Source organism: Protopterus annectens, chromosome 3.part1, assembly GCF_019279795.1.
Source record: "Protopterus annectens isolate FY-2018-M chromosome 3.part1, PAN1.0, whole genome shotgun sequence".
Lineage (NCBI taxonomy): Eukaryota > Metazoa > Chordata > Ceratodontiformes > Protopteridae > Protopterus > Protopterus annectens.
The window spans coordinates 1,500,146,219-1,500,169,335 of NC_056732.1; the positions used below are offsets into that span (position 1 = coordinate 1,500,146,219).

At 41.2% G+C, this 23,117-nt stretch overlaps 1 protein-coding gene across 1 annotated transcript in view; it reads right to left on the minus strand.

The window, feature by feature from the left end:
* Positions 1-23,117, minus strand: part of CHPF2 (chondroitin polymerizing factor 2) — a 730,161-nt gene that overhangs the window by 403,573 nt on the left and 303,471 nt on the right. Inside the window, exon 2 of the mRNA XM_044067571.1 lies at positions 20,983-21,547. Coding sequence (XP_043923506.1) covers positions 20,983-21,547 — 565 coding nt within the window. The remainder of the gene's footprint in view (positions 1-20,982; positions 21,548-23,117) is intronic.

Below are 23,117 nucleotides of genomic sequence, written 5' to 3' on the forward strand. Positions count from 1 at the left end.
ATTGTCAACCGTTCAAGTGTTGCTGTTACCTCTTGAAAGAATGCCACAAGATTCACAAGGTGAGAACTCTTAACAAACTCCTATTGTTCTACAACTAAGAGAAACAAAGTAGGTCCCCTGTATCATTTTGCATAAGTTCCACTAAGACTCTCCACGATTTTACATAAAATACTGGTTATGCTGACAAGAATAAAATTGTTTGGGTCTAAAGTGATCCACACCCTCTGTGAATAGACATCACTAAAGCTTGTCATCAGGGTTGTGGATTGTGGAAGGAAATTGAAGCCCAAGTGAAAAACCACGAAGTCACTAGGCATACATACACATATCTCCACACAGAAGTTAACCCAATCAAGAACCAAACCACAGACGCACATGCTGTGAGGCAGCAATGCTAACCTCTGCATCAGTGCACCACCCAGAGAGCCTGAGTTGTTTGTTTAAAATTAAATTGTGGCAGGGAGCAATACACACTACCAGCAGATTATCTTTACTGCCAATGCAACTGAAAATAGCAGTAACCATTAATGACTGAGTGACGAGTGGTCCTGCAGCTACTTAAACAGCACAGTCATTATTTACCTCCTGGATCTGCATTACTAAATACTGATCCATTTCACATCTGTAAGTCACAGTATCCTGGGGTAAGGGTTAAAGAAGATAATTTCTACAGGTCAGAAAATGATACAAATTAAAATAAAAATGGAAATTGGGGTACAGCACAAGGAAGTGCAAATACATAAACTTTGGATGCAATAACCAGAATGTGGAGCACAAGAAGAAGTGAATCAAACTGAAAAGTGGAGCGGAAAATATCTGAGGATGCATCATACAAAACACAAATCTCCATGAGCAACACAATTTATTTTGTGTATTGTATTTGCTTTTGTTTACTCGGAAAGTCCATCTGGGAACTGAAATGCTCATTTTCAGCGAAGGCCAATGAAGGAAAAACTCCAAGTAGGAAGACATTTTGCCAGTTCAAAAGAAAAACAGTCAACAAGCATTATTTACAAAGTATTTCAAAGCAATTGGTCAACTCAAGATGCTGAGATGCTTAAGCTGGGAAGTTAAATCCAAATATGTGGATTTCATCCCACCTTTGCATAAATCACTGGAAAGGCCAGCACCTAGGGTACCTCTGGAAGGGATTCAGAAAAAGATAAACCTAAAGGAAACAGTGTGGAATACAGTAATAATGTGCAACAAAAATGTTTAAGAATAAATGAATTATGGTATGAGGAAAGAGCTGAGAAACTGGGAATGTATAGAAAGAGAAAAAAAGAATGTAGAGAGGCTCAGAATCTGGACATATAACTGGGAAACAGGTGAAAGAAACCACACACCATGAAACAAAGTGGTGAAAAGACATTCTGATGAAGCTTCCTGTGAGGAATGAAAGTGCTTAATCTTTTTTATTAAAATATAAAATACAAGTTTGCCGGTGGTGGACTGTTGCTGCTTATATTTATTGAGTGTGTACGGAGTTCTTTTGCCTTTATTGGTTCCAGTATGCCAGACTGAGTTTTGTGGTTTTGGAAACAGGTGGAAGAACTTTCACTACAAGAAAAGGGGTTATAAGCAGCTGGTAGAGGAAGCACTTCAGGATAAATCCAATTACACACTACTTCATGAAAAGAGTTCTGGGGATCTGGCATGATTCTGAAGGAGGTGGTGGAGACAAACAAAGGCTAGTTTCAAAAGGGCAAGGAACAAATGCAAAGGAGCTGCGGAAAGGAATAGAGGGGGAAGCAGCTGCACAGGTTTAGCCACATCAAACACATATACAGATCTTCTGTCAAGATTCATTTCTATATACATTTTATGTTTAATATACATCATTATTTGATCTACAATTCCAAAATACTTGTGAGCTTGGTGCTAAGGCTTTCAGACATATCCATACCTTCTTGTGCATACTCTGTCAATCTGCTTTGCTACTTGGTACCTGAACTCATGAAAGTCCATGTCTTTCTTTCCAGTTTACCTAACTGGTTAAGTGAAGTGATTCTTCAAAAACCTTCTATAGCAATGACTTTGGCCATAAGAGCAAGGGTAAATTTAACATATAGGGAAAGTTTATAGCAGCTAATCAGTCAACATGTTTTCTGGGAGGCAAGAAGAAAATTGAAGTTTTGTACCCAACATAATACTGGATCCTTTTCATCCTAGTCTGTCCAATATGACTAATGGGAAATGGAGATGCTTGTTGGATCTGATCCGGCCATTTGTCAGTGCCCTCAGCCTTCAGCTCCTGAACATTGCCCTCCCATAATGCCCTGTGACCATACTAGCTTCAGATTGAGTTTGCTCCAATAACAATGGCAGACCCTCGCATCTTAATATTCCAAGAAAATATCTGATAGGAAGTGACAATTCGGAAGGGGGATAGAGGGAGGGATGTTGTATCGGAAAAACTAGAATGAAAAGGATCCAGCATTATAGCAAGTACATAACGTCTGTATTCTCTTCCATCCAACCGATCCAACTTTTGGGACAGAATCCCAAACTACGTTTTCTTTTTGGGTGGCATCATGACAGGATACCGTTCAGAACCTAACCTCCAAATGAAGTTCTGAACCTGGATATCATATTCAGCTTATAATGCTTGGCAAAAATGTGTAAGGACCAAAGATCTGCTGCACAAATTTCCTCCATCATAGAGTTTTTAAAAAAGGCATTGGAAACAGCTAACTATCTACTGGAATGACCCTTTGGTTTGGATGGGAGACTGTTGTTATTGCTTGTGTAGATAAAAGTTATGCAAAAGACAACCATTTGGATAGTTTGTTTAGTAAGTTTTTCTTCCCAACTTATTCAGGATAATGTAACTGAACAATTCAGAATCCTTCTGAAAAGATTTGAAGAATGTAGTTGATGATAAAAATCTAGTGCTTGCAGCAAATACTCTCCTCTATTCAAATGATTTGGGAAGAATACTGGCAGATGTATAGGTTGGTTGGTTTAAGTTAGATTCGGTTATTTTAGGAACAAAAAATAAGAATGCTCCTCAGAGAGACTCTGCCTTTGTGGAAAAAACAGATAAGGAACAGCAGCGGATAAGCCAGTGTTCTGATATTTTCCTGACAGAAATGATAGCAACTAGGAATAGAGACTTCCAAGACAGAAAGTTTAGGTCTGTGGAACAGGCTGGTTCAGAGGGCAGTCTCTTCAAAGTCTCTAAGATGAAGTTTTAAGTCCCATGGAGGTGGCGGGTCCTTGACAGGATGGCGTAACAAAAATAACCCTTCGAGGAAAGCTTTGCAAAACTTCCCTGAAGGTAATGAGTGATTCTGAAAGCTGTAATGGTAGTTAGATACTGAGGTTAGTTGTACCTTAACTACAGAAAAACTAGATTCCTGCTCATAGAGTTGCCAGAAAGTGTAGCAGCTCTGAAATGGGGACAGAGAAGGGGTCTACAGCGGATATAAAAAGTGTACACACCACTGATAAAATGCCAGGTTTTTGTGATATAAAAAAATGAAACCACAATAAATCATTTCAAAACTTTTTCCACCTTTAATGTGACCTATAACCTGTATAATTCAGTTGAAAAACAAACAAATCTCTTAGAGGAAAAATATATAAAAAAATAAAAAAAGTACAATAAGCTTGTTGCATAAGTATGCACACCCTTAAACTAATACTTTGTTGAAGCACCTTTTACTTTAATTACAGCATTCAGTCTCCTTGCGTACACACCTGACATCAATTAGAGAGAGACTGCCTAACCCCAAACAAATTTCAACTTTCCTAGTAGGATTTTCCTGACATTTACTCAGATGCCTGCTACAGCAAAAGCCATGGTTCGTAGTGAGCTTACAAAACATCAAAGGGATCTCACTGTTGAAAAGTATCAGTCGGGAGAAGGGTACAAAAAAAATTCCACAGTATTGGATATACCATGGATATACCATGGAACACAGTGAAGGCAGTCATCAAAAAGTGGAGAAAATATGGGACAACTGTGAAGTTGAAAAGAACTGGATGTCCCTCCAAAACTGATGAAAAAACAAGACGAAAACCTGTCAGGGAGGCTGCCAAGAGACCTACAGCAACTCTGAAGGAGCTGCAGGAATTTCTGGCAAGTACTGGTTGTGTAGTACATGTCACAACAATCTCTCGTATTCTCCATATGTCTGGCCTTTCGGGGTAGGGTTGAAAGACAGAAGCCTTTTCTTACACAGAAAAACATCCAGGCCCGGCTAAAATTTGCAAAACAATACATCAAGTCTCCCAAAAGCATGTGGGAAAATGTGTTATGGTCTGATGAGAAGAAGGCTGAACTTTTTGCAACAAATCCAAAACGTACATTTTGGTGCAAAAACAACACTTCACATCACCACAAGAACACCATCCCCACACTGAAGCATGGTGGTGGCAGTATCATGCTTTGGGGTTGCTTTTCTTCAGCTGGAACTAGGGCTTTCGTCAAGGAGGAGGGAATTATGAACAGTTCCAAATACCAGTCACTTTTGGCCCAAAACCATCAGGCATCTGCAAGAAAGCTGAAGATGAAGAGGAATTTAAATTTTCAACACGACAATGACCCCAAGCATACATCCAAATCAACAAAAGAATGGCTTCACCAAAAGAAAATTAAAGTTTTGGAATGGCCCAGCCACAGCCCAGACCTAAATCCAATAGAAAATCTGTGGGATGACCTGAAGAGGGCTGTGCACAAGAGATGCCCTTGCAATCTGACAGATTTGGAGCACTTTTGCAAGGAAGAGTGGCCAAATATTGCCAAGTCAAGATGTGCCATGCTGATAGACTCCTACCCAAGAAGACTGAATGGTGTAATTAAATGAAACGGTGCTTTAACAAAGTATTAGTTTAAGGGTGTGGGACACGTATGCAACCGGCTTATTGTACATTTTTTATTTTTTATATTTTTTCCCCTAATGTTTTTCAATTGAATTGTACACGTTATAGGTCACATTAAAGGTGGGAAAAGTTTTGAAATGATTTATTGTGATCTCATTTTTTATATCACAAAAACCTGGCATTTTAACAGGGGTGTGTATACTTTTTATATCCACTGTATTTTCTGTGAGAAATCCCAGATTGGGAATCTTTTCCATTTCTAGGGACATTTTGAGTAGACTGCTTCTGAGAGGCTGATAAAATATGAACCACTGCCTGAGACAAGGAAGGGCCCATGGCCATTACTGGAACTAGAGATACCATACAGTAAGGTTAAGACTGAGAAGGTCTAAGTGAGGTTGCCTGGTGGGGGGGGGGGGGGGGGAAGAAAATCTGGCTGTAGGTCTATGAGTCAGGGAGGCATCTTCAGGTGAAGACTGAGCAAGGCAAACCAAACTTGCTTGGGCCCCAGTGAGGAATCACAATCACGGTTGATTTGTAAGGCACTGTTTTCTGAAGCAACTTAGAAATGAGGGGAATAGGTAGAAAGGCATACAAAAGACTTGGGAGCTGCAAAAAGAGTACAACATCCTATGGCGGCTACCTCACTAGAGGCAATAGGGCAAAGTAGCTGGTGCATTGATGTTGAAGGGTGTTAGAAAAACGTCACAGCAAGGCCTGCTTCAGCGAATGAATATCTGCTGCATCAGTGAAAGATTGAGGAACTACTAGTGAGACATCAGGATAGACCTGCTCAGCTTATCTGCTAGGTAGCAGACTCTCCCTGGAATTTGCCTTGCCACAAGAAAGTGATGTGAATCCAATGCCCATTGCTATACTCTCACAACCTCTGCAAAATGGATAGGATCCGTTTCCTTCCTGTGTGCTGGTATACCAAACTACTGGCATGTTGTTCACTTGAACAGAAATCACTCTCTGAGGAAGGAGGTCCTGGAATTCCTGCAACAGTAGATACTGATACAAGATACTGATGTGAAAGCTGGTCTGTTTTGTTGTCCATACTGCTTGGACCATTGTCCCCTTGGAATGCCCCCACCCCAGACACATGGTGCCCAGGGTAACTACTGCTGCCAGAGGCAGTACCCACAAAGAAGAAGAAATGAGGAGTGCAACCACTAGCTCTTAGTGGTTTATGTATGTTGCTGTCAAATGAATTGGAAGTGATAGAGGGCCTAACAACTAGACCACTATACTGAAAGTTTCCATAGTAAAACCCTCAAGTGAAAATGGGCAGGAAGACCATTACCTGAGAAGCTGACAAGAGTCCTACGGTTTTCAGAATCAAAGCTGCAGGATGGCAATAATGTAGTAGTAGGAGTACAATCTCCCTGATGGTGAGTACCCTTTCTGAGGGAAGACTAAAAAGACACTTCCTTGTATCTAGACAACACCCAATGAATCTGATAAGCTGTGTGGGGTGGAAGCATGATTTTTCCAGATTGAAGGAAATACCCATAGACAGGCAGAGCTTCAGAAAGTAGTCTCTGTCTGAAAGTAAGGACTCTAAGCTTGTTACAAGAAGCCAGTCATCTAGATATGACAAAATATGTATTCCGTTGAGACAAAGATGGGCTGTGACCACTGGCATGCAGCTGATGAACATCTGTGAGGGCTATGATGAAACCAAAATGCAAGGCTCTGAACTGATAGTGACTGCCTCTGAACTGGAAGTGCAGGTACCCCCTGAATTATTCTGTGATCTTTATTTGGAGGTAAACATCCTGGAGGTCTATTGAATACACTCAGTTGTTCATCCTTAAACACTGCAGAATCACCACACTCAGTGTTCTAAATGTGATCTTTTTGCAGAATCACCACACTCAATGTTCTGAATGTGATCTTTTTGACATATCAGTTTAGGCCACACAGATCCATGAATGGCCTGATGTCCTTGTTTTTCTTTGGTACTGAAAAGAAACTGTAACAATTTCCTGACTCTCTGTGGTCTGGTGGGATGACCTGGATGCACCTTTTTGAAGGAAGGCAGCGAGTTCTTTTTTGGCTGCTTTGTACTGGTAGGGTGAAATGTCTGCTAGAGGTAGAATTTGATAGGGGAATGATACAACTTCTGGATATTATCTCTCCTACCCATTTTCCTGTGTGATGGCTAGCCACTTATCTGAGTGGAGAGACAGAGCCCCCCCCCCCCCCCCCCGACTGTCACATCTGCCCAAGGTAAAATCAAAGAATTGACATTGTGGTATTGTTTACTGGGTTGGGCTGGCTGGGTTAGGTCAAAAATCCTTTTTCAGCATAACCTTGGGGGAAAAGCTCCAACATATCACAAACATTTTCAAACAGGCATTCAGTAATAAACAAGAACCAACATTAAATAATATACAGTATGATTTATACATTACAATTACACATTCATATGAATTTAATAAAATTAACAAATGTAAGTAGAGGCAACTATTACAGTATAAAAGACAGTTGCGCACTAGTAGATGTTGAACATGGAGTATTTGAGGAGTTGCATTAGTGGGTTTGTCAGACACAACAGATTATGTGATTAATGCTTAGAAATTAAAAAAAATGAAGGAAGGAACACATTAGGGCAGAAAAATATTAATATTGCAGTTAAGAGGTGGGGTGTACACCAGGTTCAGAAGCAATTATATATATGGTTAGCCTAAGGTTTATATTTTGAGTATAGAAGTAGGGGGTGAGCACTGTCACTAAACAATGTAGATAGCTGGGAGATGCTAGTAAAACTATTCATTTGAATTTGGAGACCTTCTGATTCCTTCTGAACGGCTGTTGAGGCCTCTCAAATTTCACCTCTACAGTAGATGTCTTGTCTTCCTGTTCACGCATTCACAATTTTTACTTCACCATAGGTCCAAATAGAGAAGACTCATCAAAGGAAGCAATGGTGAAAAAAATGCCTTGAAGCTTTCTGCAAACTCACATAGGTAGAGCCAGTTGTGACGATGCATGGTAAGCCCTGTACCTGCTGCTCTTCTTGCTTCATTGTCTACGTTGTAGATCAAACTCATGGAGGGGTTTGTAAAGATCAACACTGTCCTCTGTTTCTGAGAGTCTTGCAGAGGAATATTTCTCAGTGTATCCATAGTCTGATATGCCAAGTCCCTCTGGAAAAATTCATGTGAGTGAAGTAGTTTAAGCCCTCAAAGCAAAGGTGCCAAAGGTGTAACCTTGCATCTCCATTCTGTTCATCATCCAAGATTCTCTACTGGGGGACAGACAGCAGACGTCTTGTTTATGAGTTTCTTAGTGGCCGCTGCAATAATTAGCATAAACAGGAGGTCTTTTTGACCAGGAATGCTTATCCTTAGGTGGGAGCAATATCTTTTCCAGCTTCAGTGGTATAGCTTCTATAGTGTCAGACTTCTACAATGCTCTTCTGATCACAAAGTCCATGAGACTGTTCACTGGAGTGACCAACCAAGAGGTAGAGGCAGCAGAACCATGTGCTTAAAAAATCATTTCCTCACTCTGTGAGTGCAATTTGGTGGGCCATGATATCCTCTGTCTCATTAATTCAAAGATTTTGGCCAATGAGGCATCTTCAGGAGGGGATTGTGGTGAATGCTCTCAATTCTCCAAGTCTGTGTCTGACTTAGGAAATTCCATCTGTCAGTCCATGTATTTACCTCTTACACATTCTCTTCCTAGGGACCCTCTAGTTGGGCATGATCGGAATCCCCTTAAGCTTCTATTAGCACAGCAGGTGGTTCTTTGAGGGTATCGCTTCTGTTCTGTCCATAGGAACCATGATGAGAAGGCTTAGTAGCAGACAGGCAGGCATCTAGTAGATGAGCTGATACCTAGGGGAAACTCTATAGACTGCCTCAAGAAGATGTTATCCTCTCCATAACTTCAAAAGCCAATCCAGGATCAGTCAATATTTAAGAATCTGACTCCAGAGCTGAGCCCCACCCCACCCAGATAAAAACAGAGTTGACCTATGCTGAAGGTTAAATTTCTGACAAACAAGAACTGGATGAATTTGAGCAAGAGATCAGTGCCAACAGCTCAGAGGCCAACAACCCCAACACAGAGAAAGGCCCTACACACAATGGAACATTACAGGCAGCACCAAACAGCCGGCCCAGAGACTCAATCAGCCCCGAAAGTCTCAGAATCAAGTGACTCAGATGTGGTGACATTAGAGATGAAGGAGGAGAAGTTACTGAAGCCGACCTACAAGCTCTGCATGGCAAGTCAGCTCCAAAACCATAACCTTAGAGTCGGACAGCAGGGGAAAGACCTAAGAGAGGTGAAGGTGGGCCAACTTGTTCTGCCCTGGAGACAGAGAAGGATGGGATGATCCCAAACAGAGTCTTATAAAAGGATGTCATCACAGGCCCAGAATCCACTTTTGAAGTAATTCTAAACGCTCTGAAGGATCTGATCAAAGCAGCTGAGGGAGGTCTTGATGGAATAGACCCAGAAAGTCCTCTTTCTGAGGAGTGCCTGCTCAAAACCCTGACAAATAATTTATCATGAATGACCGATGATCTCTTCATCCTACAAAGTGGACAGCAGTGATGAGATGTCTTTCTTTGTGCAAAGAATCTTCGGATCTCCTGATTTTCTTTGTCTCTTTATCCCACTTTCTATCTTTTTCTTTCTCCTTCGCCGTCACTTTATCTTCATCCTTACCTTTTCTTTTATCATTCTCGAGTAACTTGTGGATCTAGAGGTAAACGACCCTTACTTACTGATTTCTTTTATCTGCAAGGGCTCTGGATCTGAACTCTTGACAGACAGAATGATATACTTCATAATGCATGGGTTCTAAACAAACCACACAACAATCACTGGGTCTTGAGGGAGGATTTTGTGCCTGCACTAGCAGCGCTATTTGAAACTCTAGTCCATCAGGAGGAAACAACAATCCCTAAAGAGATCAAAGTCTACAGTGACTGTCACTGAGAATAAGCAAAAGGTTCTAAGGGTGATCTGCTAAACGCACTTCCTCAAGCTAATATGCTCGCATTCAGGAATGATAAACCTTTCATCAAGCCATCTAACCAGACTCAGCCACACAGTTAATGAGGGATACAGGAAAAGAGTCTCCTGAAACAGCAGATTCTCTATCTAGCTTTGGGGTCAGAATAAGAATGACAGCATAATCAAGCTGCCCCCCCCCTTTTTAATACAGCTTCATAATAAATCCTTCAAGATCTTCTTTCTCAACATGGACAAGATGGCCTGCTCTCCTTCACTTTCCATTAGTATATGGGATGGTGAATTCCACCAGCTCCTGCAGGAGCTGAGACAGATGGCAATTTACCAGGTATACAGGTATCTTCCCATCTTTTTGACCTGCAGCACAGATGGATCACATGCATAAGTTTTGAAAGAATCTGGTGACTTCTTTCATTATTCCTCAGATGCAGTGTGTCTGCCTGTCTGGTTGCATCCCGACAGAGTCAAACCTATTAAATTCCTCCATTTGGTTCACATCTCCAGTCTTCAGACCAGCTCATTATTTTCAATGATCCATTCTTGCTGTCAACATATTTCATCTACTGGCCCCTTAAAGAACAATCTAACAAGGTATCTTGTAGAAGCACACCCTTTACACAGAAAGTACAGTTATGTACACTTACCATAAATGTAGATGTTCGAGTGTATTCACTGTTGCAGTCATTACATTTGGGTAATCTGCTGGCAGGTTGCCCTCAGTCAGCCTGATTAACAAAGTCTTGGGTCTTGCGTCGGTTGCTGTCCCTTCTTCCATGACGTTAGGTCATCAGGGGTATAAAACATGCAGCCGACACCATTACATCAGTTTTTCTTGTCCCAGATGTCAGGTGCCCCTCTAATGGGGAGCAAATAAACATAAAAACACAAAGGTATACCTCCAACAAAAAGCAAATACACCAAAAAGGCTTTTAAGCATAGTAAAGGAAAGTAGAGGTATAGCCAGAAGGAATTAGGGGGCTGGAGGGATGGTAACCAGGACTGCAACAGTGAATACACTCGAACATCTACATTTATGGTAAGTGTACACAACTGTACTAGGTTCTTCGTGTTTCACTGTTGCAGTCATTACATTTGGGTAGATTCCCAAAGTTATGGTTGGGAGGAGGAATTTATATAGCATTAGGGCCAGCTATAAGGCCCTGCAAGACAGCAGTGGCAAAGCCAGCTCTGGATTTAGAAAAAACTGGCAAATGATAATGCTTGGTGAAAGTATGTACAGAACTCCAGGTAGCAGCTTCTAGGATGTCCCTGGTAGGAATACCTCTCAAAAAGGCTGCAGAAGTAGATGCAGCCCTGGTGGAGTGAGATCTGATTCCCTGGGGGATAGGTTTTCCATGGTGCTTATAGAAGAAATTAATGCAATGGCTTATCCATTTAGAATTGGTTTGTTTTGAAATAGCCTTCCCCTCTGCCCCTGCAGCAAATGCTACCAACAGTTGTTCAGATTTTGTTCGAGGTTTAGTCCTGTCGAAGTAAAGTCTAAGTTGTCTGTGCACATCTAAGGAATGCAGAATCCATTCCCCTTTGTTCTGTGGATTGGGAAAGAAGGTTGGCAAATGAATGGACTGATTAAGAGCCACACTGGATACCACCTTGGGCATGAAGGATGGACTGGTCCTAAGTGACACCCTATCCGCATGAAAGATGATAAAAGGCTCCACTGCCATAAGGGCCTGTAATTCAAATATCCTTCTAGCTGAAGTGATTGCTAACAAGAAGGCTGTTCTCCAAGAAAGAAATTTTAAGTCTGCAGTAGCAGCTGGCTCGAAAGGAGGTAGAGTGAGTTTCTCCAATACAAAGTTAAGGTCCTAGGCAGAGGTTGGAGTTCTTCTGGGTGGTCTCAAGTTTTTTCCCCTCTAAGGTACTGCTTGAGAAGGGGGAGGTTCTGTGTTATAATGAGCTGAAATGGCTGAGGCGTGGCTTTTAATGGAGGAAAAAGACAGGCCCTTGTGAAGCATCTCAGTTAAGTATTGCAAATTCTGAGGTAAATTGGGCGTTGCTGTGCTCATCCCTTGAGATTGGTTCCAGGCACAGAATCTTTTCCATTTTTCAGCATAAGATTTTCTAGTAGTAGGTCTCCTTGCCTCCAAGATGACATCTATCACAGGTTTGCTGAGGGATGATAAGGGTGAATTTAAGTGATTAGCCAGGCTACAACGTTCAATGTTGGAAGCTGAGGGTGCAGAATTTGGTTCTCCTGTTGAGACAGCAGGGAAGGGGGTCTGAGGCAGGTGCCATGGAGATAACTGTGACACACTGCGCTGGAGGGGGTACCAGTGTTGGCACGGCCAGTCTGGAGCAATCAAGATCATCCTTGGTTTGTCCTGTTTGACTTTTAGTACAACTTTGGAGAGCAGAGACAGTGGGGGGAAGGCGTAGGCTGATGGGTTTTCCCAGCTGAAGGACAAAGCATCCACTTTCCAGGCTTGTTTGTGGGGAGTCCTTGTGCAAATCGTGTCCAACTGGTAGTTCTGGGGGAAGCAAATAGATCTATGTCTGGGCTCCCCCATCTGCTTGTCAACATGTTGAAAATCCTTGGTTCCAGTTTCCACTCGTGTGGGTCCATGAGGTTTCTGCTTAGTCCATCTGCCAGCGTATTTAATTTTCCTGGCAGGAATTGAGCCTGTAGGTGCACTTGGTAGCTCAAGGCTGTCTTCCACAATGCCATGGCTAGTCTGCAGAGGGGGTAGGAATGTGTACCCCCCCGCTTGTTTATGTACCACATAACCGTGGTGTTGTCCGTCTTTACCATTAGTTGTCCTGGAAGAATGTAGTCCTTGAAGGCTGTCAAAGCATTCTATACAGCTAACATTTCTTTTTGACTGATATGTAGGTGCATTTGACTTGGGTTCCATTTGCCCTGAATGCACTTCCCTACCAGGTGAGCCCATGCATAGTCTGATGCATCTGTAGTTAGGGCTTGGGCGGCAGGGGGTAGAGTGAATGGTAGTCCCTTGTTTTGGTGGCAGGCCTCTGCCCACCAGAGGAACTCCAGGCGTAGGCAAGGAATGACAGGAATCACTGTTTATAGGCTGTGAGAATGTTGACTCCATAGACTTTTTAGATACCACTGTAGTTTCCTCATATGCAGTCTTGCATATGGAATTAGAAGAATGCAGAAGGCCATGAACCGCAAGGCTTGCAGTGTTGTCTTGCAGATAGCAGGGTTTTTGTGACCACTTGTCTGAAATAGGTTACCACATGAATTTGCTTTTCTGGCGTGAGGTAAGCCATCTGGGCAGTTGCATTCAAGCTTGCTCCCAGGAATGCAATTTGTTGACAGGGTACCAGTTCAGATTTCTTTTCGTTTATGGTGTACCCCAGTCAAGTTAGAATCCTTTTTATAAATGCCAGATGATTCAAAAGTATGCTCTGGCTTTCTGCCTGAATTAGACAATCGTCCAGGTATGGGTATATTTGAATACTTCTTTGCCTGCAAAATGCAATAACTGGAGCCAGGCACATTGTGAATACCCTGGGCGCAATAGACAAGCCAAAGGGCAGTGCAGAAAACTGATAATGCATGTAGCCTGCTTTGAAGCGTAGGTATCTTCTGCAAGATTCCCTGATTGGGATGTGCAGGTATGCCTCTTTTTAATATAGTGTTGCCAACCAGGCGTCTTTGCCTAGCATATGAAGTAATAGGTGAAGGGTCAGAATCTTGAATTTTGAAATCTCCAGAAAGGTGTTTAGAGTAGACAGGTCCAGGATTGGACACCATGATTGGTCTTTTCTGGGTACCAGAAAAGGTCTGCAGTAGAAACCTTGTCCCTTTTCCTCTTCTGGTACCAGTTGAATAGCCCCCATACTTAAGAGGGAAAGTACTTGTTTTTGAGCCTCTGCCCACTGATTTGAGGGCAGGTCTGGCCACCCATTTGGTGTTGGCAATGTGTGGAAATGAAATCTGTATCCCTGGGACACTATATTTAAAACCCATTTGTCCTGGGTTAGGAGTTTCCAGTTCTTTGCATGTAGAGCAATCTTTCCCCCCAAAGGGGTAGTCAAAAGATAAGTGCTTGGGAATTTTAAAAGGAAGTCATTGAGACTGTTTACCATAGGGGGGTGTCTTATTATTTCCAGATTTGGAAGTGGAGGCCCCCCCACTGCTTGGTTCTGAGAGTCCCCTGGGACTGAAACTTGGGGTTTTTGCTCTGTCTGGGTTTGGCTTGAGAAGACCTGGAAGGGACTGGAAAGGACCAACTCTTAGTAGGCCAGTACCTACTAAATCTAGGAGGTTGCACTTGTAAAAAATCTTTAACAGTTTGCATAGATTTAGCTACATCTTCCATCTTAAGAACGTCTTCAGCCTTGTTGCCAAAAAGGCAGTCCTGATTTAAAGGAGCATCCAACAATTTAGCTTTAACGTGATCAGGCAAAGATTGCTCCTTAAGCCAATCATGGCTTCTAAGCACAGACCCAGTAACAGCAGCCCTGCAAGAGGCTTCTAAAGAATCAAAACCACATTGCAAAGTATGTTTTCCAACTTATTCAGCAGAATGCATTAAGTCCTGTAAATCTTTATTTTCCACACAGTCAGGAATCAACATAATTTTCTGTTTAAGCAGTCCAATAACATGTTGCTGATATTTTAACATATGAAATTGGCAGTTTAAAGCTCTGACTGTCAAGGCTGCAGAAGTATAAACCTTTTTACCCCATCTATCTAGCGCCCTGGAGTCTCTATCAGAAGGGGTAGGATTTTTAGCAGTAGAAGCCTTAATGCCCTTGGGCCCCTGAGAAATAGTCTCTGGATCTGCAACAGGATTTTTGAAAAGGAACTTGTGGGACTCAGGAACCCTGTAGCATCTGTCAGGTTTACCAGGAGCAGGAGGAAGGGAATCAGAGGCCAAACTGAATTCAGAGAACACGTCATCAACAATGTCTAGTTCAGGAGGTATAGCCAAAGGCCTATGCTGAGGTAGAAGAAGAAAATCCCTAAGCCTCTTTTATGAATCAGAAAATTCCTGGCTTTCCCAGTGGAAATAGGTTCATAGGTTGGTACTAGGCTATCAGCTCTAAGGCCTATGCAAGCCTAGCCATAACAATTCCCTGGATATTTCTTCCCACAATATTTACTTCTCTGGGCCCCTGTCTAGCAGGGCGACTGACATGATCACATGATGGTGAATTTCCTATCTCCCATCCAATCATCAAGGTTCCTTTTGAAGAGGGCCAATGAGGCGCTCTGCTTGACATGTATGGGCAGTCTATTCCACAGTATGGGGAGTCTCTGGGTCAGGAACCTATCCCTCCAGCATGTTTTGTTCATTGTGATGATAAGGTTTAGATCCCTGGAGCTTGTGGCTCTGAGGGATTGGGATTTCTTTAAGTGGAGCATGTCCAACAGCTCAGGGTTTGACATGGCCTTGTATGCTAAGCAGAGATCGCCTCTGAGTAGACGACATGCCACAGAGTATAGCTGGAGTTTTTTTAGACAGTCAGCATATGGCATCTGCTTTAGGCCTGTGATTCTTTTAGTGAGGTATTTCTGTGGCCTTTCCAGCTGTTGCAGATGTCTTGTGAGGTACATACCAAACGGGGCATTATACTCCCTTAAAGTATGTAAAGTTTCTCCAAAAGAAAAATCCTCAGGAGGGGAAGCAGAGGGAATGGAATCCTCTGCATCAGAATCCTCATAAGTAGGTATGGACAAATCCAGGTCATCAGAAGAGTCAGAAGAAACAGAATCCTGATCAGAAGATTCATAATTAAGCTCAGCCCCAGGCATCTTGGGGGGGGGGGTTGACTACCCCCGATTAGAGTTATTACATCTTCAGCCATTTTTATCATTTGATTTTTAGGCATAGGGGCCTGAGCATGTGACCTGGGCATTGTTTTTTTTAGACGTGGATTGAGATTTAGGCCTTAGTAATGAAGGAGGTGTCGATTTAATATGCAAGTCTGTAGGCCTGAATACACCCTCAGAAGCCGGTGCCTGCACAGCGGTTCCGAACCCATCCAAGGTAGAGACATCCGCGGGTTCCATAGTTGAAGTATCTTGCGGCATACCGGACTCCGAATGGCTCTCAGTAGAGGCCTGCGAATCAGAAGTAGCAGGTATCAGGGGCTGCAAAAGCGCCTCACTGAATACCAGTGAACTGGCGACTGGCTTAGGAGAAGCGTCGTCGTCAGTTTTGGAACTCGGCGGCCTGTCTCTGTCTTTATTTTTGCGTTTTTTCGGAATCCCGGTAGTCGCAAGGCTAACCGATGACATTTCTGGATAATTAAACTGAGAACCGAAATATTTAGAGTAAAAAATATATTGACTACGGATAGTGCGCTGATTAAGGAATACAGTACGAATGAAAATCTTTATGAGGTATTTGCTTTCCACAAGTAATGCAGTTATTAACTTTTACTGACATCGATAAGGAGCAAGAAAAAATTTTCCCAATGGGGTACTTAGCTTTAAGTTGAAGACTTCGGTTCTGAAACTCGAAAACGAAAATTTCAGGAGTCGGCCGACCGGCACTTGCGAACTGCTTCTGCTTCGGGCACCGCACAGCAAGAAAGACTGATGTAATGGCGTCGCCTGCATATTTTATACCCCTGACGACCTGACGTCATGGAAGAAGGGACAGCAACCGATGCAGGACCCAAGACTTTGTTAATCAGGCCGACTGAGGGCAACCTGCCAGTAGATTACCCAAATGTTAATGACTTCAACAGTGAAACACGAAGAACATCTGCTAGAAAACAGACATCAAAGTCTACGTCGTCTGTGTTCAAGGTGATGCATATTACTGTAAAACAGATAAAAGAACTGCAAAAGGGATCTATAGGAAAGGGATAGAGCAAATTTCACAGAAGTAAATGGATACTGTGGGAACAATACACACATAGCAATGTCAGCAGAAGGAGTGAGGTTTAAGGGAAGGCAGGAATTCAGCAATTTTGTTATGTTGGAATAATGATAGTAATACAGAAAATATATGTAATGCATATTGTATTTAAATGGAAACATGTTAAAAAGGTTTGTTTTCTTTTCTGTTAATATATGTTTGCCTATGCCTTAAGTGATAATTTAATAAAGGTGTTTAAAAAAAAGAACAATGAATGAGACTCAGCACACTCATTTCATTCAAGTGAGGGCCAGGAGAGGCACATGTATACTCTGAGATCCGCAGTGGAGACTGGAAGGGGGTGGAGGTCTGAGGAATTGTGCCACAACAGGAAGTGAGTTGGCAGACCTGTCTAAAGCTCATTGCACACCTATGCCAGAGGCATCACTGGGTACATAATATGGGGAAGTGACAAGGCAAGGTGAAAAAATGGTTCACAATGTGAATGACAGCACCCCTCATAGTGTGCTTGCCTACTGAAGAAATTAAAAACACAGGGTGCAGCCAAGTTCCTAAACCCCAGGGCAACATGGAGTCATTAAATGCCAGAATATGAGGGAGGAAAAGACTTACACAGTCTGATAATAAATGGTAACAAACTAGCACACCAAGTCTGAGAAAAAAACAGCTAGATATCCAAAACAACTATAGCTACAGAAACAGATCCAGAAAATAGGCACTGTCAGATAAAATAAACTACCACAATTTTATTAAAGCTTATGTAATGCACAAAATAGCTTTTTGTCTGTATAAAACAGACTTTATCAGAATCTAAAATACACACATTAAATGCTGCTTTTAAAACGTTCTTCCTGTACAGGTAAAATACTTGCAATCAGATCTTAAAGCTATAAACACCCACAATAAAAAATTTTCACAGATGTTAAAAGGTGTTTGTAAAACAGTATTAAGTATAAACATATAAAGTTAAAATAATTAATCCATCTTATATTAATAATATTAACAAAATAAAAAAAATATTAGTATTTATTAGCCCTTATTTTTAACACTGGAACTAGGGACAAGTTGTCATTAATTCCATGGGAGGTGTGTGACATCCAATCTTACTTGCAACACAACTCACTAACCTCTAGCTAATCTTTTTAAAGTGACAGATGAACTGTGTGTATTTTAGATTCAGATGGAGTCAGTTATATACAGACAAAAAGCTATGTTGTGCATTACATAAGTTTTAATAAGACTGTGGTAGAGTTTAGGGTTACCACCTGTCCCCACTTTGCGACGGACAGTCCCTCTTTGGGCAGTTGTGTCTTGCAAAAAATTGAAAAAATGGCAAATGTCCTGAGATTTTAGGACAAAAATATTTCCTATATTTTATGTAATAGTTGCATAAAACAGTTATTCTGTATCTGAAGCACCTAAATGTTATGGGTGTTATGAGGCCTGATGCCATAGACGGAGGGCCTCTACACCCCTGAAAGGGCATTAATTACACATTAACACACACCCTGGAGGACATTACTGCACTTAGAGAATGGGCTCACTGTAAAATTGTTGTGTTTTACTTGCTTATTTTTTAAGTACCATATTACTTTTGTTTTTTTTACATATTTTTAATGCAAAAATAGTTCCTCCGCCTAATGTTTTAAACTTTCTGTAGTATATGCTAATGGTGTTGGAGGAAGCATTTTACATCAAAAATACATAAAATAAATAATATAGTGCTTAAAAATAAATAAGTAAAACAACAATTTTACATACAGCCCATTCTGTCGCGCTGTCTCATAGACACATACACAGTTTCTTCTGCTTTCACACACACATAAATATACACACACAGTCTACTCTGTGTTTATGCACAAGTTCACTCACACAAGATTGGTCTCACTCTTTCTCAATCTCTCACACACACAGTCTCTGCTGCTTTCACACAGGCATTCAGTCATACATCGCTCTCACTCTCTCTTACACACACAGTCTCCTCTGCTTTCATACACACATTCACACATACAAGATCGCTTATGCTCTCGATCTCTCACAAATACACACAGCTTCTTTTGCATTCATACACGCATTTAGTGACACAGGATCGCTCTCACTTTCTCTTAGACTCTCTCGATCTTACATACACACACAGTCTGTGTCTCTCTCTCTCTCTCTTTTTTACATTTTATGTATGCTAAACAGCAGACCCACTGCTTAACAAGTGTAAAATAATGATTGCTTGATATGCTGCCATGAAGCGTCAGACTCGTTTTTCACCGGGCATTACTTGTAGATTTATACCCTGCTGGAGAACGTTTGTTCTCCAGTCAGTGTGTTGATGTACAGTTTGCTCATTTTCTAAACTACATTAGCCTAATCTAGTGGGCTTTCTGAGGAAAGCTTTAACCACAGAAAACCAAATCCTGGCAATAAGTCTTCTGGGAATGAGGAAGACTGGATAAGCTCACCCAAAAGTTTTAATGACTCTCTATTATCACATGGTCAAGAATCGCTGATCCAAGGTAATCCAGTGCCAGGTTTAGCTGGAAAGAAAAACACTTTCTGGCCTATTTAACAGACAGCTATGAAATGTCAAGGAAGTGTCTGAGTTTGTCCCCAACAGAAAAATGTGAAGGAAGCCATGAAAGGACTTTTAGATACCTACCATTTCTAGTCTTAACTTATTCTTCTTCTTTCGGCTTTTCCTGGTTAGGGGTTGCCACAGCGGATCACCGTCCGCTCATGACTGGCAGTGGAGTTTTACAGTGTCAAGTTGCCAGCCCGGCGCCCAACCTTCCACAGAAGGCACACACATGCACACACTCACACCTAGGGCCAATTTAGTGTGTCCAATCCACCCGTCATATTACTAAAGCTGAACATAATCAATACTATATAAAGAGAAGTATGTTGATTGTTCCCTAAATAAAGGGTTTACTTGTCATGGGAATGAAAGAGAATCAAGTACTTGAGAGCAAAAAGCAACTTCTACAGTTTGTTGTTTGGGATTTTTTTTTTTTTTTTAAAGAAAGTGACCAAAACCTAAATGATACAGAAGCCCATAAAGGAGCTATGGGTGGGGGTGTCAAAAGACCAAAGGGATGATTTTCCCTCCTCTCTTCTCTATATCCCACAGGTGCAAGGCTGACTGGTGAACCCAGGCACATATTTAGGATGTTCCTAGAAAGACCAGGATATCTCGGCTCTGCAAACTCTATACTCTTGGACTCCTGTACAAAACTTGTTTGTACTTCTAACTAAAAACACTGCTCTACTTCCCATTTTCTTCATTCAAACAATTTTAAAAGGCATTTGCCAGGCTCAGAAAAAAAAAAATGAGAGCACTGCAGACATGACACATTGAATCTACCCAGTCAGACAGACAACACAGATTTTCATTTGCATCATTCTCCATGAAGATTTGCAGCACACTAATATCACCTCCCCTGCACTAATCTGTTCTAGACATCACTAGTCAACTACCTTTTTTATCCTTTTGTTAACCAGGTTAGTCCCACTAGGCTAGTAGCCACTTTTCAGGGGAGCCCTGAGGTTTTATTCATACTAGTAGGGGAAATCTGGTCAGGGGAATTTCCCCTACACTTAGGGTGGGGTGGTTGGCATAATGGTTAAGGTGTTTACCTTACAAATCCAAGGTGCGCAGTTTGATTCTCACATGGGGTAATTGGCTAGGCTTAAAATAGCCCATAAAGGCAGTTAGTCTAGTACTAACCTATGAATCTATGAATCTTTCCAGTAGGTGTCATGGGATCTTTTACATTCACCTGTGCTATCACTAACTCAGGCAGATGTGGCCAAGATCTCATTCAAAGGATGTTTAACGATACTACTCACAGACTGTATGTTTTGCAACTGAAAATAAAGATTCTAAAATGTAACTTTTTGCTGGGGTGTCATACAGCATAGTTCACAGGTTCATAAGTAAATACTGGACTATCAGTCTGGAGACTATTACAAGCCTTGCCAACAACCAGAGGTCAGAATCCAACTCTGTAATTTGTATCTGTGAGGTAAAGACCACAACCACTGTGCCAACCCCTCCCCCTTTCTGCTGATTTCAAAGGGAAGTGTGCAGTGGAAGCATACCATCAGTTTAAAATTATCATTACGCAAAATTTTTGTCATATGACTGACTACCTCAAATTAATTTCTTAAATAAAAATTAATTATTTTTTTAATTATGCTACCCTTCAGGCTGACTACCAAAAAATAAATAAATAAATAAAATTAAATAAATGAGTAAGTTAGTCATTATTTAAATTCAATTCCATGCCAAACTAAATCCCTACCAAGACAGTACCCTGAAGGAACCTGAAAATATAATTACCTCACACTTTTCAACACAGCTGACACCAAGATAATCGATAATACATCGGCCCAGCCACTCATCAGGCCGGACACTCAGGATGTCATTGCGACAGGAGTCTAGGTGCTGCTGCAATCTGACCAAAAGGCTGCGAGACAGAAGGTAACCATAGCCACCATGACAGTACTTGAATTTTTCATCACCACCAATAAATTCTTCTGCTCTTCCCATGTAAAGGTCTTTGTTGATACTCAGATGCTGCAGTGCAGTTACAATACGCTCAGCCTGGGCATATGTATCATCCTGCATGAAATAGAACCAGTCATAATCATCCCCAAAATGTAGATGGACATACCGGATTGTTTCATACATTAGCCAGACTGGCCGGTCATCACCATGTGAGATAACCTGCATCCCATGCGGTATTTTGGGAATGCGCAGCCCAGTGAAATAGAAGATGTGGCTGAAGTGCTGAGTAACTGTCCTGTTTACAGCAACTGCCAGTGTGTTGAGATTAGTTTTGGAGGTCATAACACCTACTAACAGTTTTTCTCTGATTCCAAGTTCTGTGTGGATGTACCTTGTCCTGTAAACAAAAAAAAAGCAAATTTTAGAATCCCATTTGCATACTTATCTTCTAATGAATATGGAATCTATCCAACTGTCAACAGGCAGGTTAGATACCTCAACCTAAAAAAATGGAGTTTATTACAACAAAGTAAAATACATTTTATGTAAATACTGATGAAGCACTATTAAAAGACATGCCCACTAAAAACTCACATGAAACTCTCCAATTATTTTCTTTCCCGGTAAACAAACGCTAAATAAATAAATAAATTAATTAAATAAATAAATATGCTTCAAGACCTTAAACAGCAAGAAACTACATAATATTTTGGCTTCTCAGAACCAAGCGAGCAAACTCTCCAACCAAATTAACTTTCGATTACAGGGCTGTCATTGTTAATATGATTCACCGAAAATCTCTTAGCTGCCTTCCCTCATCAAACCTATGTAATGTTACCAAATGGATGGAGTTTCAATCTATTTTGCATTTATTTATTTACATGTCTCAAAGAGATGGACAGGTGACTCGCAGGGCTTTTTTTAACCACAACCCAAAGCCAGAGATACATTTATTACCCTTTTAGTGAGGCGAAGTATTTTATCTTACTTTGTTAACCAGGACAGAGCAATGATCACCAATGAACAATTTCAGTCTCAGCTGATAGTGCAAGAGGTAAAGGCAAGTATATATAATTATACAATTACTGAGAATATATGAAAAGTATATACAATAATAGAAATAAACATACCTATATCCAACTTCTGAAGAATCAGAGGCAGGTGAGCAGGTTTATAAAACATGCATTGCATTGTTACACAGTTATATACAAACTGATTTATAGGTTCATAGGTATGTACTAGATAAAAAAAGCCTGCCACTAGAAAATCCTATATTAGTAAGTGGAAACAATTTTCTAGTTGGCACCTAACCAATAACCAGGGGTCCATCAGGGATTTTGTACCACTGGAACTCAAATATTTGTTTGTTACTTTCCTCTGGCCTCTCTCTCTCCTTTATAAATGTTCATCTTTTGGTTATTTCAGTATGGCTGGCTATGGATCCTACTCTTTCTTCTTTGTTTGTGGTTGAACAGTTTCTGAGAGAAATTTTACACCTCAGACCTCCACATTAACAGGTTTCTCTGCCTTGGGAACTTAGCTCTGTTCTGTAGAAGTTGGCTATGTCACCTTTTGAACTTGTGTATAAAGCTGATTTTAAGGTTCATGACTTGAAAAACTGTACTTATAACCACTGTGACATCTGCAAAAAGAGCATCTCAGTTGCGAATTTTCATGGACGGTGAGGCCTATCTCATTTTTCCACAGGGATAGGGTCTCTGTGAGAAAAACAGTCATTCATGCCCAAAGTGGTTTCAAAATTTACATTGAATCATTCCATCAATCTTCCAGTGTTCTATGCAAAACCTAAAATCAGGGAGAAAGGATTCTGCATTCTCTGGACATGCACAGACAGCTCAACACTAAGCCCCCTAAAAAACTAATCAGCTATTTACTTCTTATGAAAAAAAAAGAAACAAATTGTAGGTGGTTGTCCTCAGCTACTGCTGTTTATTTCCACATTGTAC